The sequence below is a fragment of the Trichoderma aggressivum genome, assembly GCF_033847375.1.
Source record: "Trichoderma aggressivum f. europaeum strain CBS 100526 chromosome Unknown scaffold_081, whole genome shotgun sequence".
NCBI lineage: Eukaryota > Fungi > Ascomycota > Sordariomycetes > Hypocreales > Hypocreaceae > Trichoderma > Trichoderma aggressivum.
Window position 1 is genome coordinate 40,355 of NW_026946447.1, and position 15,054 is coordinate 55,408.

Here is a 15,054-nt window from a genome sequence, read left to right on the forward strand (position 1 = left end):
TCTTTTATTTCTTTATCTTCATAGTGCCAGCTTGCAGAACTATACAACGGTAGCATTCTGATCCCATTTTGATCCAAGTCTTCTCTATAGCCTTTTTTATCAAACTAGCTGTTACAGTTTAATGGCCCAAGCATATCATTTGTATATAACCTCTATACAACGGTAGCATTAGGACTGCAGAAACCGGCAAAACTGCTTAGATACCTTCTAGCCAACCTATAGGGTCTTGGGGGTTATTACCACTTCTCATAGCCTAACAGCATGAAGACACTAGGAATTAGCAGCCTTTTGGATTAGAACAGATGCAACGTGGTTTATCGTCCAGAATCGCTGGTGCTGTGTAGAGAACATCTTAAAAGGGGCCGTAGTTTCGCAACATTGTTGTGGAATCATTCCTATCAGGTCTTGCTAAAATCTGCCTCCTTGGCCCATATAGTTTCAAAATGGCGCTCTCTGGTCCCTTCCAGCTAGCCACGGCTGTCCTTGTTGCATGTCTTGCCCAGATTGTTGCTGGTCAGCAACCTGGAACCAGCACTCCCGAGGTCCATCCCAAGTTAACGACCTACAAGTGCACAAAGTCTGGAGGATGTGTGGCTCAGGACACCTCCATCGTCCTTGACTGGAACTACCGCTGGATGCACGACAAGAACTTCAACTCGTGCACTGTCAACGGCGGAGTAAACAGCACTCTTTGCCCTGATGAAGCGACTTGTGGTGCCAATTGCTTCATCGAGGGCGTCGACTACGCTGCCTCTGGGGTCAAGGTCTCGGGTGATTCTCTCACCATGAACCAGTACATGCCCAGCAGTACTGGCGGGTATAGCAGCGTATCTCCTCGACTCTATCTCCTGGGATCCGATGGAAACTATGAGCTGCTTCAGTTGAACGGTCAGGAGTTGAGCTTCGATGTCGACCTCTCAACTCTGCCCTGTGGAGAGAATGGCGCCCTTTACCTCTCCGAAATGGCTGCGAATGGCGGTGCCAACCAGTACAACACAGCTGGCGCCAACTATGGAAGCGGTTATTGCGATGCCCAGTGCCCCGTCCAGACCTGGAAGAATGGAACCCTCAACACTAACCATTCAGGCTACTGCTGCAACGAGATGGATATCCTTGAGGCCAACTCGAGGGCTAATGCATTCACTCCTCACTCCTGCACGACTAATGCTTGCGATGCTAGTGGTTGCGGTTTCAACCCCTACGCAAATGGATTCCAACGGTGAGTTCAGACTTTCCTAATTCTTTTGGCGGCACTGGGGCTGGAAAACCAGAGTATAGCTGACATCAATGATTTGCGTAGCTACTGGGGCCCTGGGTTCACACTTGATACCTCAAAGGCCTTCACCATCATTACACAGTTCAACACGGACAATGGTTTGCCATCCGGCAACCTTGTGAGCATTACACGCAAGTATAGACAGAATGGCGTTGACGTCCCGAGTGCTCAATCTGGTGGCGACACTATTTCATCTTGTTCGTCTGCTTCAGCCTACGGCGGTCTCACAACCATGGGCAAGGCTCTGGCAAACGGCATGGTATTGGTATTCAGCATCTGGAACGACAACGGCGGAAACATGAACTGGCTGGATAGCGGCAATGCCGGTCCCTGCAGCAGCACAGAGGGTAACCCGTCCACCATTGTTGCCAACAACCCGGGCACTCATGTCGTCTTCTCCAACATCCGATGGGGCGATATTGGCTCAACTACTGGCTCATCCGGCGGCACACCTCCTCCTAGCACATCCAGAACCTCCACCACGCCTCCTCCCAGCACGACCCTGAGGACTTCTACTTCAAGCAGGACAACTACCTCGACTGCTGCAGGCTGCACTCAAACCCACTGGGGCCAGTGTGGCGGTAACGGATATACCGGCTGCAAGATTTGCACCGCGGGCACAACTTGCCAGTACAGCAACGATTGTTAGTACTTCCATTACCATTATACCGTAAAGCATGTTTCAAATTCTAACTTCAAGAATATAGACTACTCGCAATGCCTATAGAGCCGACTTGGTCGTATAGAAGGCTACCTTCAGTTGCCAGTATACAGTGGACATCTGTGTTAGTGTGGTTATGTAAATAATCTTGAGAGGATTTGTTCTCGAACATAAATGAGACACCTGAATGTCAAATAACAAATAAGAAAAAGACTTTGAACTACCTATAAGAAAGAAGAGCTCTGCAGTATCCCGAACGTCCGCTTCATAAATTCAAATATCCTGGTATAGCAAAACCAATTATATTGGATAAATGACGAGCTAGAGAGACGGATATATGTTATCATAGAATGGAAATTTTCTGATACAGAATACAATGACTAATTAGATATCTGGAATTTAACAGCAGGGTTTTCCGACCTCGTGCTAGTGTTATTGAGCATTTGACTTCTGCGACTTTCCAGAAGGCTGTTGCTACTGCTCATGCTCTCTTTGATGACTGAATATTAGATGAGATAATTATTGCGTGTGTAGATTGTATATTGTCTGTTAACCTCTCCAAGTACATGAGAAATCCCGTAACTGTTCTGCTCTAATTTATAACTCCTAATTGCCACCTTTGACTGAAACAGCCCTTGCCGGAAGCATCATGTCGTTACATTTAGCTACTGCCATGGTACTGCTAATACCCTACAAACCAATCGTCAGATAGCCCACCGCACTCTTTTCAGCAGCCATCCAGAATCCGGGGGTAATATTAGGAGTATATAGATCTACCCCTTAGGCAGAGTCAAGACCTAAGGAATTCACATGGTTAGAACCATCCACGGAAAACGTCAAAAGTTTCCAAACATACCAAGTGCCTTAGCAATTGCAGCGCCAACACCTAGAGCAGAGTTGGGGTTCTGGCCAGTGATGATGCGACCATCAACGACGACGTGCTCCTTCCAAAGATCTTCTGCTTTGACATATTTGCCACCCACGCGCTTGATCTCGTCCTCCAACAGAGCAGGCATGAACTCAGTCAGCTTGATGGCATCTTCTTCTGCGTTGCTGAAGCCAGTGGCCGTGCGGCCACTAAGGAGCGGCTTTCCGTCGACAACGGCATTCAGGAAAACGATGGGGCCATGGCAGACGGCCGCAACAACCTTGCCAGCATTGTAGAAGTCCTCAATCAGCTTGATGGAATCCTTGTCGTTAACAAGGTCGAACATAGGGCCGTGGCCACCGGGGTAGAAGATTGCGTCAAACTCAGATGTCTTTCCCTGAAGATCCTTGAGGGCTACGGTTTGCTCCCAATGATGCTTCTTGGTTTCGTAGAACTTGACTGAAGCATCATCCTTGAAGTTCTTCACTGACACTTCGTCAATGGGAGCCAGACCGCCGGCAGGGGAAGCTACGACGATTTCAGCCCTGGGGTTTGCCTCATCCGGACCAATCAGGTGGAAGTAGGGCCGGGCAAATTCAGGCTGAGATTTTATGCTGTAAGTGACTATTTCCAAACCTCAAGGGACGAGGTCTTAGAAACTGACCAGATACCACCCAGTGGGTGCGCCATTGTTCATCTTAGCAGCGCTAGTGAGAACGAAGAGAATTCTGGGAGACATGTTGAAAGATTTTTAGGAGTGGTTTGTGGGTGATTTAATGCTTTTAGCTCACTGGAAGGACTATGATAATGATGGAAGATGTGTATTTCAATTGATGCATGATTTCCGCTGGTCTTTATACTTGAGAAGCAGCAATAGGGGGAGTCTTTCCACAAGATTAACATGGGGGCATTGACATCACAGAACCAACTGTTTGAAGCCATCACAACTCTTCGGCAACGATTTGCTCAATAAGCATAACCTGCCAAATAGAATCTTTCAAGGCATGATTCCATACATATTGGGTTGTATCGTTGCTGTTCTTGTCTGCTTTCTAAGCCTATGGTGGGCCAGAGTTCAAAGGACGGAACTTGCCGCACCAGGTGACGGGACTTTGTATGCGGAACTCCGTCCTAAACATTCCAACCTGGTGTAGGAAGCGGAAAAACCGTCTGCGTTCTATTGTTACTACTTTTAACTCTCCATTATTAATTATCATCAATATGCGAGTATTAGCCTCAAATGAATTGGTTTCTACTTTTGGTGTTGATGCCATATGAGTGAGTAGGGATAATGTCAGGTATTCGGTCTTAAGGGGGTGAACTAATCCCCCGCCATTGTTTTTGGGTGCAATTGAGAAGAAGCTCGCGCCATACGTCTATGTGTAATTTCTATTCTATTAAAGAAGGGTGGCTCGTACAGCGCACCCTTGTTGGATTGCTGATGTGATGAATCTTTAGCCTATGCATTGTCATCCACAAGTGACCTATGTCAACGACTGACCATCTAATATGACTTGATAAATTGATTCAGATAGTTTAAATAACAGGTCAGTAGCGGAATGTCAATGCTAAATACAAGCTACACCCTTTGTTCTACTCTACATAGAGGCTCGTGCATGTCCGAGGTGATCACTGGCCAAAGTCTACTAATATTGTGATATTAATTTCCGCAAAAAGGAGTACAGTAAAGCCTTTCTGAAATGTAAAAGATACTTGGCACTTGCTAGCGAAGTAGGCCTTTATCTGTACATGCATAAAGTTTCAGGGTCAAAATAGCGCCGTCAATCGAATCAAACGCAAGATAGCGACAACGGGATTCACCAGCTGATCAATATGATCGTCAATCTAGGACATCTGAAGGGCTCTCAATGACCAAGTAAGGAAAGACAGCCAATAAAGAATAAATTTTCTCCAAGATATTCCGAGTTACTAAGGGAGAATACCGTGGGATACTACAGATAGATGGTGATTAATATTGTGGACAATCCATCCCAGATCTAGAAGATCAGAAACTCTGGGAAGCATATTATACAGCAGACGATAGACCCTACACTCAGCCTTTTCCGGATTCAATAAATCCACGATGCCCCATGAAATATGGCCGAGCAAACAATCGCTTTTACGACGGCTGCTATTTCGATATGAGAGAGCCAATATATCGGAAAGTAGATGGAGCATCAGGGTATGACCAAGATGAATATGAGGGTCATCATTCTTTAGGCGAGACAGAGTCAACGTGGCGATTCGAAAAGGTCAACCTGCAAACAGTCCGGACGAACTCGACGAGGATAAAAGGAATGGGAAAAGCCACGTATACCTATTGCTCAGCCACCACTTGGCAATTGGAATTCCTGGGGGTAAACACGTCTCTCAATTTGAACTTGAACAGAATCGTTTAACTTATCGTCTTCTGGTCTCGTCCAAAGAAAGGCTTCCTTGTAGAATATCCTGTGACACGCAATGGAAATTTGCTGTTATTCGTTCAAAAGGAGCCTGTTTAGATCTGCTGATGCAATGGCTCTGCTTTCTGATACCAAAGAATTCATCTCAGTGCATTGGTTTTCTTTGTTTTGTTGCGCGAAGCCAGGTTATCTGGCTTATTAGACAAAACACTGCCTCCTGGAGTTCTTTGTCTGCTATGTCTTGTAGGAGATGCCAGAACCAATGAATATGCTTTTCTGACCTCACGCTGAAAACGTGACTTATATGGACTCAGATCTCTTTCATCCTTTAGGTCGTATTCTTTCAAGGGTGGCAAAACTCTTTGTGAGGCTCGTTAGCTAAAATGTCAAATTTTGCACACAAATTGATACCAAGCGCCCAAGTAGCACTATATCAAGGCATCATCCCCCTCTCCCTTCTACACGATCACAATTCTTCCCCCCTTTTCCACTCCATTCACTCAAAACATCAAGACAACCCTAAGGCAACGATGGAAACGTTTTGGTAAACGCCCAAATACCAATGCCAACATGGTTGAAGAATCGAGTTACCAACCTTGTCCCGAGGTGTTACTGAGCTTTCCCCAACCAAATCTATTGAACGAGTTTGGGAGCGCTCCAATACACAGCGCCGCCTATGAAGGTCAATTAGAGGCCATCGAGATACTGTTGAAATTCGGTGCGGACGTTTACATTACGAATCATGACGGATACACGCCGCTTGTGTACGCTGTGTCAGAAGGAAAACGGGATGTTGTGCAGTATCTTCTCGAGAAGGGTGCAGATGTTAAACTGCAAGACAATCGAAAAGCGTCAGCTCTGCACTATGCCAAGACAGCGGAAATAGTCGATATTCTCGTTGAGAAAGGCGCTGATGTCAACACGGTAGATATCGACGGGAACACTGCTCTTCATCATCAGATCAAGAAATCTTCCGCCGGCATACCTATTATCGAACGACTGATGAATGCTGGGGCGAATATAAACGCTAAGAACAGACTCAGAATTACGCCGCTAATGGAATCTGTCAAGAACAACAGCCCGGGCCTGGTCAACTATCTGCTCTCTAAAGGTGCCGATCCGAACAATGCCGAGCAACAATCCGAGTCGCCACTCTTCTACGCATGTTATCATGGAAATGCAGAGGTGGTAAAAATGCTCCACCGAGCCGGAGCACAAACAGATTTCCACTTTGAGGACTTTGTGGAGACTGCCCTTCATGCCGCCTGTGACAGTGATTCTGACGACCAAGACTTGCTTGAAGTCATTCGCTACCTTGTGGAAGATGGAAAGGTGAACGTGAACAAACGCTGTGGAAGTCAAGAAGAAAACGAAACTGCCGTTCATTGTGCCTGCCGTCGAAAGAGCCCAAGTGTCTTAGGATTGCTCATCGACAAAGACAAATGCAAAATTGACTTTGAGGTATCCGATAGGATGGGCCGCCGGCCGATTCATCTAGCTGCCGGCAGACAGCCTGACTGCTTCCAACTCTTGCTCAACCTTGGGTGTAATATTCATGCCACTGACAAGACCGGTCGTAACGCCCTGCACTGGGCGGCACAAGGCGGCAGTATTGACACTCTCCGTCGAATTCTTGATCAACCAGGTGTTAACATCGAGGCAACTGATCTCGACGGCTGGACGGCGCTATGTTGGGCAGCCCGGGGACCAATACCGAAGTCGACGTCAGAATCGAATTCTGACAGCAGCTCGCAGGCACACGTTGTTAAACTTCTTCTCGAAAAGGGAGCTGACAAGTCTGTAAGAGTTCGGGGCGATATAAATGAGCTCTGGACGCCACTTGAGATTGCCAATTTTCACGACACTGGAGATGAAGTGATACAGCTACTCAGAGAACACCCTACTGATGAGGACAATTTGAATTCATCTCAGAAAAGAGGATTTGTGCATGACGAAACATGTTGTGATTTCTGTAAAGCGGTAAGCACGTAACGTTCACTCAGAATTCCATGTCTTAGGCGTGTTCAAATTTCGCTAACATGGGGAAATACACCTTAGAACATTTACGGTACAAGATATTACTGCCGATTTTGCGATTATTATGATCTCTGTTTTAAATGCTTTCCTCATATGGAAGCATTTCATGAGGATGATCATGAATTCGGCTACTCATACGACAGGCGTAGAACTAGCTCAAATTACGATTCTTGAACTTGAATCTCTATATGGTTGCGTGTATAAAGACAAAATGAAGGCTTGGAGAGTTTCTGGAACATTGGGTGTTGAAGTTTTTTGCGGCTTGCAGATACACGCATCGGAAGTGCCAACGCTCAAGGCTCCACGATGGTCTTGCTTTACGGGTTCTCTTGAGAGGGGATAGGTGTTTTGTTTCATCAGAAGAGATTGTCGCAGTGATATCAACGCAAACGCGGAGGCGAACCTGGTTAGTGATTTCATAAATACAACATGCTGTCCACTTAATCGTTCCAGTCGCTCGATAAAAGACATAAAGGTCGTATCCTGATGAAATTTGTGCGCTGCTTCTATGGTTCCAGTAGTCACTCATGTCAAGATCCACGGTCATTCGTGTTCATTTGAGTTTCTCAATATTAAATCCACAAAAAACACTTTCTCAGACCGATTGGATACATTTTGTAGCAGTAAAACAGCCCTTTCCCCTCCAAAGTTTCTCAGAAGCGGTGTCACCGGCAGCAGGAAAGAAATCCCATCTATAGTCATCGTTAGTCATTGCCGTCTAAATCTGAGTACTGTACGCTACCAAGGAAGTTGATATTACAGCTCCTGCTGCGATAATGATCAAAATATAACTCTGTAAGGTAGGAATGGCGGGTTGGCACTCATCTGTATCATGCGACTCCAGCCGCTCCTGCATCTAGATCGACCATAGACGAATCGCGACAGGAAGTTGCAGTTGGAGTTGCAGAGATAAAAAACTTCAGATCTGCATCTTCGATCCTTGTTGTTCTTTCTCCATCAATATTTTGTCATTCTCTTCGCAACACTCTGCACATTTGCCCACGCCTTTTGTCATCTTTCCGGTCAACGGCTTCACTGCCGCTTGGACGAGCCGATGACCCTTCAAACTGTCGTTCCCAAATACCATCCTGACACATTTGCCTATGCAGTGTCTATTCAACAAGTGGTAATCCGTCTCAGAGCAACTCTCCAGTACGCTGCCTCTAAGGGCTGTCATCAGATCCTGCGAGGATCTTCGTCGCGTTTGGAGGGGATTCTCATCATCGACGGGCTTCTAAGGTAAGGACCCCTGAGATGATCCCCTGGGTTCCCAGTGAAGATAAAGCAGAACCGAAGCACTGCACTACTGCTTCGTGCAATGCTGTTGACGACCAAATGTCATCCTTCTGAGGGACGAAAGGGGTGAGAGGGGGTCGGGTTCACGCTTTCTCTTCCGAGTTTCCTTGACGCCGCACCCTACCAGCCGACTAGCGACATTCGCCAGAGCTGACAAAGGAAAAAAACCATGTTCTAGGTTTCCAAACAGGCTTTCCAATAGCCAGAGCCACATGAACGCCTCGAGATAACCCACGACCGATCGAGGACTCTACTCCTGAGTTTCAAGGGCGAATGCTTGCTCCGAACTCAGAAGTAAGTTTTCTACATGACGTCAGGTATGAAGTTTGCTGCTGACTACATGTACATATGCAAACACGCAGGGCAGAGAGCTGTGGGTGATGCTTGGTCTCCAGCAGCTTGCGTGTAGGTTAGAAGAAATGAGCATCACAATGAGGGTTCCGTATTATTGTTGGTTTTATTTTCAGTCTGCTCTTAGATATGGAGTATGTATGCACATGTATATAGCAATTCCAACCCTTTTTATTTATCTGACCCAACTACCTTCCAGCGCCTTGTGTAAGGGAACCCTCGGTAGAGAGAACCCAATGCCAAAGCACTGCACTTGGCTTCTTAATAGTACAAGTAGTGAGCACCATAGGGAGTTCGTCCTCTTTATATACCTACGCGTTGAATTCAGAGCAAGTTTCTGGATTTGCGGTAAAGGGCCGATGTTCACGAAAGTGAAATTGGCGCCTCTTGAAGCCATGGCTATATGTAAGCAATGCTCCCCTTGCGCGGTGGCAAAGATATACTTTTCTAATCTATAAAATCCAAGAGTCTCTTGATATATTTCAATCTCACATCCTATCATGATATGCTCCGTACATGTAGCATCTTCATTAAAACCCCAGATATACGCCTAAGATTTCGAACTTGGAACATTGAAGCTTGTACAGAGTTCATACAGAGGTACCCTGGACTAAGTACCTACTGCAGGCTCTCCTTGTCGCTTATCAGTGGGTTCCCGAAAAGGCAAAAACTGGGTCCGGCAACCACTTAGCGCCAAGCTCTTCTCGATGTCACTGCTCGCTGCTGTTGTTCTATTCCTTCAAACTTTCACCACCAGCAACACATCAATATGAATAACTTTCCAACCAAGGAGAAACAGCTCCTGATGGATCCCGTCGAGTTCTGGAGCAGCCAAAAGGCCCCCAAAAGGCCGTCCAGCTCCGCCTCGCAACGGCCATCAGCGCGCTCTGCAAGCAAGGATCGCGACGACCCGCTGCTCACGGCGCCTCCTGCTCGAGCCAGGGCTCCCGAAAGGAATGAATCGCGACAGTCGCGAATTGCTGTTGTTTTGAAGTCGCCGGCCCATCTGAACAGATCATCATGGTCACACGTCGAAGGCGAAAATGGCGGTGATAGTAAAGCAGTTGCAGCATCGGCATCGTCACGGCAGGCCACTCCTAATTTCGCTTCACGCGCAAAGAAGGAAACGCCGGTGCCTCTCCCTAAGACGCTCATCACAACATCAACAACAGCCTCAATTCGCACACCAGTGCCTCTACCAAAACCCTTGTCAAGAACATCAACACCAGCAGCCGGACCCGCAGCCGCGCCAATGGCTGTATCAACGGTAGCACGAGTGGCAGCACCTACACCAGTACCTCTTCCCAAACAGCTGATAAAACCACCAGCGCCAGCAACTTCAATTCAAAACGCGACAGCGTCAATTCCAACTTCATTGCCGGCTCTAGCCTCATCACCAGCGCCAGCGCCGGGTTCCCAACCAAGCGCCGGCCGGGGGCGGCCCAAGGGTTGGAAGCCCGGCATGTCTTATGCTTCACTACGAGGCCCTGTTTCTCCGAAGCCTGTCAAAGAGAGAACAGGAAGACCCGGTCGGCCGTCTAAACCAAAGCCTATCCAACTGGGTAACCCAAAGCGGCGCGGCAGGCCGCCAAAAGCGCCATCACCTCTACCGTGGCAAGTCTACCGGTCTCTACCAACCTCGTTTGCTGCCTTTTTGTGCGAATGGAGTGGCTGCAAAGCTGAGCTTCATAACCTGGATACGTTACGGCGCCACGTCTCCGTGGTGCACTGCCGGAAAGCGCCACTTGTTTGTTGTTGGGGGAAATGCGCGCAAAGCTCGCAAAGCTCGCCTCCTTACCAGTTCCCTGATGTACCCTCGCTTCGTGCGCACATTGAGCAGAAGCATCTTATACCATTCAGTTGGCATACCGGTGATGGGCCTCAGAATTATGGTGCCTCTAATCAGCGGTTGAATGATGAAGAGATTCCGGATTATCTTAAGGACGATGAAGGCAATCAAGTGACGCCGTCTATACGAAATCAAGAGGTGGAGGATTTCGCAACATGGAAACAGAATCGTCAGAAACTAAAGGATCTGCTGATCCAATTGAATGACAATCTACCGAGCGAAGAATCAGATTCTCCTGTGGACGAAGATTAACAAGGAGGAGGAATAAGCATATGATACCCTTGGCTAATGGTAAAGCTAGCAGTAGCTGATACATTTTGTTCACAAATGATTCAAGTATATGAACCTAATTCATATAGCGAAGAAAAAAGAAACACTTCATAATTGGGTAGGATGTTGAATCCATGCCCTTACGCCGTACTTTATATACGCATCCAGGTCATGGTGCAAAGATGTGAGCCGATCATTTGCATCTTGGAACCAAACACGTGTAGTGAAAGTAGCGGGTAAAGAAAGAAAGTAACAGACTGCGCAGACGCATGAAGTCGCCTCGTGACGCAATACTGTAGAAAGGCACTACGTCGATGCCGTGCTCACATCACAAAGACATCTCTTCATCACAAGCGGTCAGATAGTAGACCATCTCAACAGCGTGGCCGCAGCAACAACAGGCAGTACGCTGACGAGCTCGCCCAAGCCGGCGTATTCGGGCGGGATTCTCGCGTTGACAAACGCCCCAGCGGCAAGCAAGATGGCGAACAAATTGTACACAAAGCTCCAGCCAAAGTTGAAGGCGATTCTGCGCATGGATTTTCGGCTTACCGCAATGACAGTGAGGATACCGGCGAGGTTGGGGCTCATGAGAACAACATCAGCTGCTGATTTGGCGACATCAGTACCCTCTTCGTTCATGTGTACGCCAATGGTGGCCTGGGCGAGGGCGACTGCATCGTTGGTTCCATCGCCACAGAAAATGACGACAGGTTTCTTTGACTTGCCAACCTTATTGCTCTGTCCAGTGGGGGTAGGGCTTTGGACAAGGTCCTGAATGTATGCTTGCTTGTCAGCGGGAGTGCAGCGGGAACGAACATTGGCCTCGATAATGTTCAACCGCCCTGCAACGGAGCGTACAGCGCCATCGTCGTCCCCTGAGATGATGTGAACCGATATGCCACGATTGAGCAAAGTCCGAATCGTAGAGGTAGCATCTGGCCGAATTGAATCTTGGAGGGCAAAAATAGCAGCGATAGAACCACCGATTATGAAGCCGAAAACAGTGTATCCATGTGACAGCATTGATTGTACGACTGGATTGAACTCGAGGCCGAGCCAGCGGGAGTTGCCTGCCTGAAGAGCCAATCCAGATTCTTCTGCGATACCTTCGATGCCTTTCCCTGTCAGAGCTTTTAAACTTGATACCGGCGCAGGAGATATATCCTGGCTTTTTAGATGCAACGACATTGCAGCAGACACTGGATGCTTGATGCCATCAACAAGACCAAGGAGGAGAGACTTTGTAGCGGTCTGGTCACCATCGGCATACCATTCCTCGATCAATGTCAGTTTGCCCTCTGTAATGGTACCAGTCTTGTCGAATACTACGTGCGACGTCTCATAAGCAACCTCAAGGCCTTCCGCCGATTTAAAAACAACGCCCCGTTCAGCGGCAACACCGCTAGCAATGACTACAACCATGGGTACCGCTAGGCCGATGGCACAGGGGCATGACACTATTAGAACTGTGATTGCATATGTGATTGCTTGGATCGTGGCCTCGCTTCCAGATAGACCGCGAATCTTGATGCCAATGGCGATCCAGATGCAGAAGACGATAATGGTAATGGCAACGACGACGGGGACAAAATAGCTCGCAACCCGGTCAGCTATGGCTTGAACCCTTGGTTTCGATAACTTTGCCTCGTCCACCATGCCAGCGATGGTACTGATTGTATTGTCGCCGGGAAGTCGAGTCAGTCGAACATATAATGCACCTGAACCATTGAGAGATCCGGCAATGACTGGGGAATTACTGTGCTTCACGACCGGCATTGATTCTCCAGTCATCATAGATTCGTCGACCTCAGAGTTGCCAGACATCACCGTACCGTCAGTTGGAATCCTCGAATCGGGAGCGACCTTGAACACATCCCCATACTGGAGGAGACGAGCATCAATCTCCCTTTCACCTTCGTCAGTCACAATGAGGGCTGTTGTGTTCTGAAGAGATCGTATCGAGATGGATTCCACGGCTTTTTGGCGGGCCATGGCAGCCACCCAGCGGCCTACCATGATGAGAGTCACTAGTAGAGTACTGGTCTCGAAGAACTGGCCAGTCGACAGGGGCTGACCGGAAGCCAAGTAACCGAATGAGACAACAGAAAAGATGTAAGCTGCACTGGTACTAAGAACAATGAGAAGATCCATTTCAATTACCCTCGAGAAGACGAGCGCTTTGAGGGCCTTTGGATAGAATGGACCAGCGATTATGAATTGGACGAGTGTTGCCAAGGCCAAGGATGCCGAGCTGTATTCCAGATCATGCTTGGGGAGCGGAGCCCAGGCCATGACCAGAACTGGAACAGTGAGGCAGGCGGAGAGCAGTGTCATGTAACCGATATGACGAACGTGTCTATTGCCGGCCTCAAGTGTTGGGTCCCCGCGAGCCGTCGCGAGCTTGATTTGAACCTCGCCCCAACCGCGCTCGATCAAGTCTCTTGCACCGATAATGTCGGCGTTAAAACTAACATTGACGGTCTTGTTATCAACGACTTTTACTTCAGTAACCCCGTCTGGCCAAGGCTGGTTGACAAACGCAGCTGCATCGCCGTCGCAAACAATGATATCGAGGTTCGAGCCTTGATTCGTAATTCTTTCACATTTGAACTCTGTAGTTCTTTCAAGGTGCTTCGTCACCTCAGCCGCAGAAATAGATCCGACCAGGTCAAACTCGGCGCGAGCAAGCACTAAGCTGGTCTTTAAGTTCTTGACTGACGGGAGGGCACCGAGACTTCGCATCAGCTTTGTCTCGCATCCAGTGCAAGTCATACCCGAAATGCTGAGGATCACATGTTCTGTCTCATTGCTTGAAGACGGGCTCTTTTCAACATCAGCATCTTGGGCGACGCTGGTAAAGATTTCTGTCGATCGCTTGGCAGACCGACTTGGTCGCGATTCAGCGCAGCAAGAGTCGGCACAAGATTCCGCCACGCTCGGGGTCTTCAGCCCAGCTGGATCTTTGCCATTATCCAGACTTTTCTCATTCAAGACGACTGACTTGTTTGTGGGGCAGCAGTTTCCACCCGCCCTATCAGCGGCACAGCAATAGTCAACAGACTTGCGTGAACGGAGCGACAGCGTCTCTCTTGAGCGGCGTCGCACGCTCCCCGAGGTTGAGCGGCGTTGAAGGTTACAGCAAGTTTCTTGTCCAAGGGCGATGAGGGCACGGCAGATGCATCCAAGAGCCTCAAGTTTGCCCAAGTACATGTCCCGAATCTTGCGAGAGTGGCCATCACATGGCTTGCCGTTTTTGCCTCGACCGCAGTTGGAGGTCGTCTTACCATTGCTTGAACCTGTGAGTTGACAAGGTTAGATTTACCTATGCATGGGCGTTTGTCGAGCAATCGAGTTGCTTACCAGAGCCAGGGCCTTTGCACTCACGAAGCGCAAGGCGATCTAGACAGGTTTGGTCACAGCATGGAGAGATTTTGCCCTCGCAGCAAGGTGGTGCTTTCATGATATCGGGACATGGTTTATCTTCCTTGGAACAGCAAGCCTTGCTGCAACTCGACTGGGAGATCTGTGGAGCGCAACAATCATCCTCGGAGTCGACTTCTTGAGCCTTGTTCTCGCATGTCTCGTCAGTCTGTAGCTCTGCTACCGAACCACCACAGCACGAATCCTGGCATTGCTCGTCGTCTGACTGAATCGGTTTGTTGCATTCGGTATCGGCGATTTCAGGCTCCTCAAGGTTGGTATCTGGCACATCATCAACGCAGCAGTCTTCCTCTGGCGGTGCCTTGGAGGGCGGTTCACAGCAGCCAGAGCCGCAGGCCATGATGGAGATTTGGGTGATTCTGTCGACTCTGGATAATTTGGACCTGGTTTGAATCGGGAGAGACACGTCAATGGAGGTCAAAGGTCAATGCCAAGCGTGCACGGTAAATCAAAATGGCGACGACAAACGGATGAGAGATGACCCCTCCCGAAGGTCACCGAATATCACCAATAGTATAGCGGGAAACATATTGCCTAGAATTTTGCTCTCTCTTTTGTGATAATAGCTGTTGATACATTCATCAAGCGTGACACGTTGGC

General features: G+C 48.3%; 5 protein-coding genes across 5 annotated transcripts; 3 read left to right on the plus strand and 2 right to left on the minus strand.

Moving 5' to 3' along the window:
* Positions 1–443: 443 nt before the first annotated feature.
* On the plus strand, positions 444–1,925 carry Triagg1_10680 (CAZyme family GH7; the record flags this gene model as incomplete). The annotated part of the gene is made up of 2 exons (XM_062894778.1): positions 444–1,219; positions 1,301–1,925. 2 exons carry the CDS (start codon positions 444–446, stop codon positions 1,923–1,925), a joined length of 1,401 nt encoding a protein of 466 aa, XP_062750362.1.
* A 792-nt stretch (positions 1,926–2,717) lies between these two features.
* Triagg1_10681 (uncharacterized protein) lies at positions 2,718–3,544 on the minus strand (the record flags this gene model as incomplete). Its single annotated transcript, XM_062894779.1, has 3 exons — positions 2,718–2,734; positions 2,794–3,406; positions 3,470–3,544. The coding sequence occupies 3 exons, from the start codon at positions 3,542–3,544 to the stop codon at positions 2,718–2,720; spliced, it is 705 nt and encodes a 234-aa protein (XP_062750363.1).
* A 2,233-nt stretch (positions 3,545–5,777) lies between these two features.
* On the plus strand, positions 5,778–7,199 carry Triagg1_10682 (uncharacterized protein; the record flags this gene model as incomplete). The annotated part of the gene is made up of 1 exon (XM_062894780.1): positions 5,778–7,199. One exon carries the CDS (start codon positions 5,778–5,780, stop codon positions 7,197–7,199), a length of 1,422 nt encoding a protein of 473 aa, XP_062750364.1.
* Positions 7,200–9,660: 2,461 nt separating this feature from the next.
* Triagg1_10683 (uncharacterized protein) lies at positions 9,661–10,992 on the plus strand (the record flags this gene model as incomplete). Its single annotated transcript, XM_062894781.1, has 1 exon — positions 9,661–10,992. The coding sequence occupies one exon, from the start codon at positions 9,661–9,663 to the stop codon at positions 10,990–10,992; it is 1,332 nt and encodes a 443-aa protein (XP_062750365.1).
* Positions 10,993–11,367: 375 nt separating this feature from the next.
* Positions 11,368–14,794, minus strand: Triagg1_10684 (uncharacterized protein; the record flags this gene model as incomplete). The annotated part of the gene is made up of 2 exons (XM_062894782.1): positions 11,368–14,309; positions 14,374–14,794. The coding sequence occupies 2 exons, from the start codon at positions 14,792–14,794 to the stop codon at positions 11,368–11,370; spliced, it is 3,363 nt and encodes a 1,120-aa protein (XP_062750366.1).
* Between the last annotated feature and the right edge of the window lie 260 nt (positions 14,795–15,054).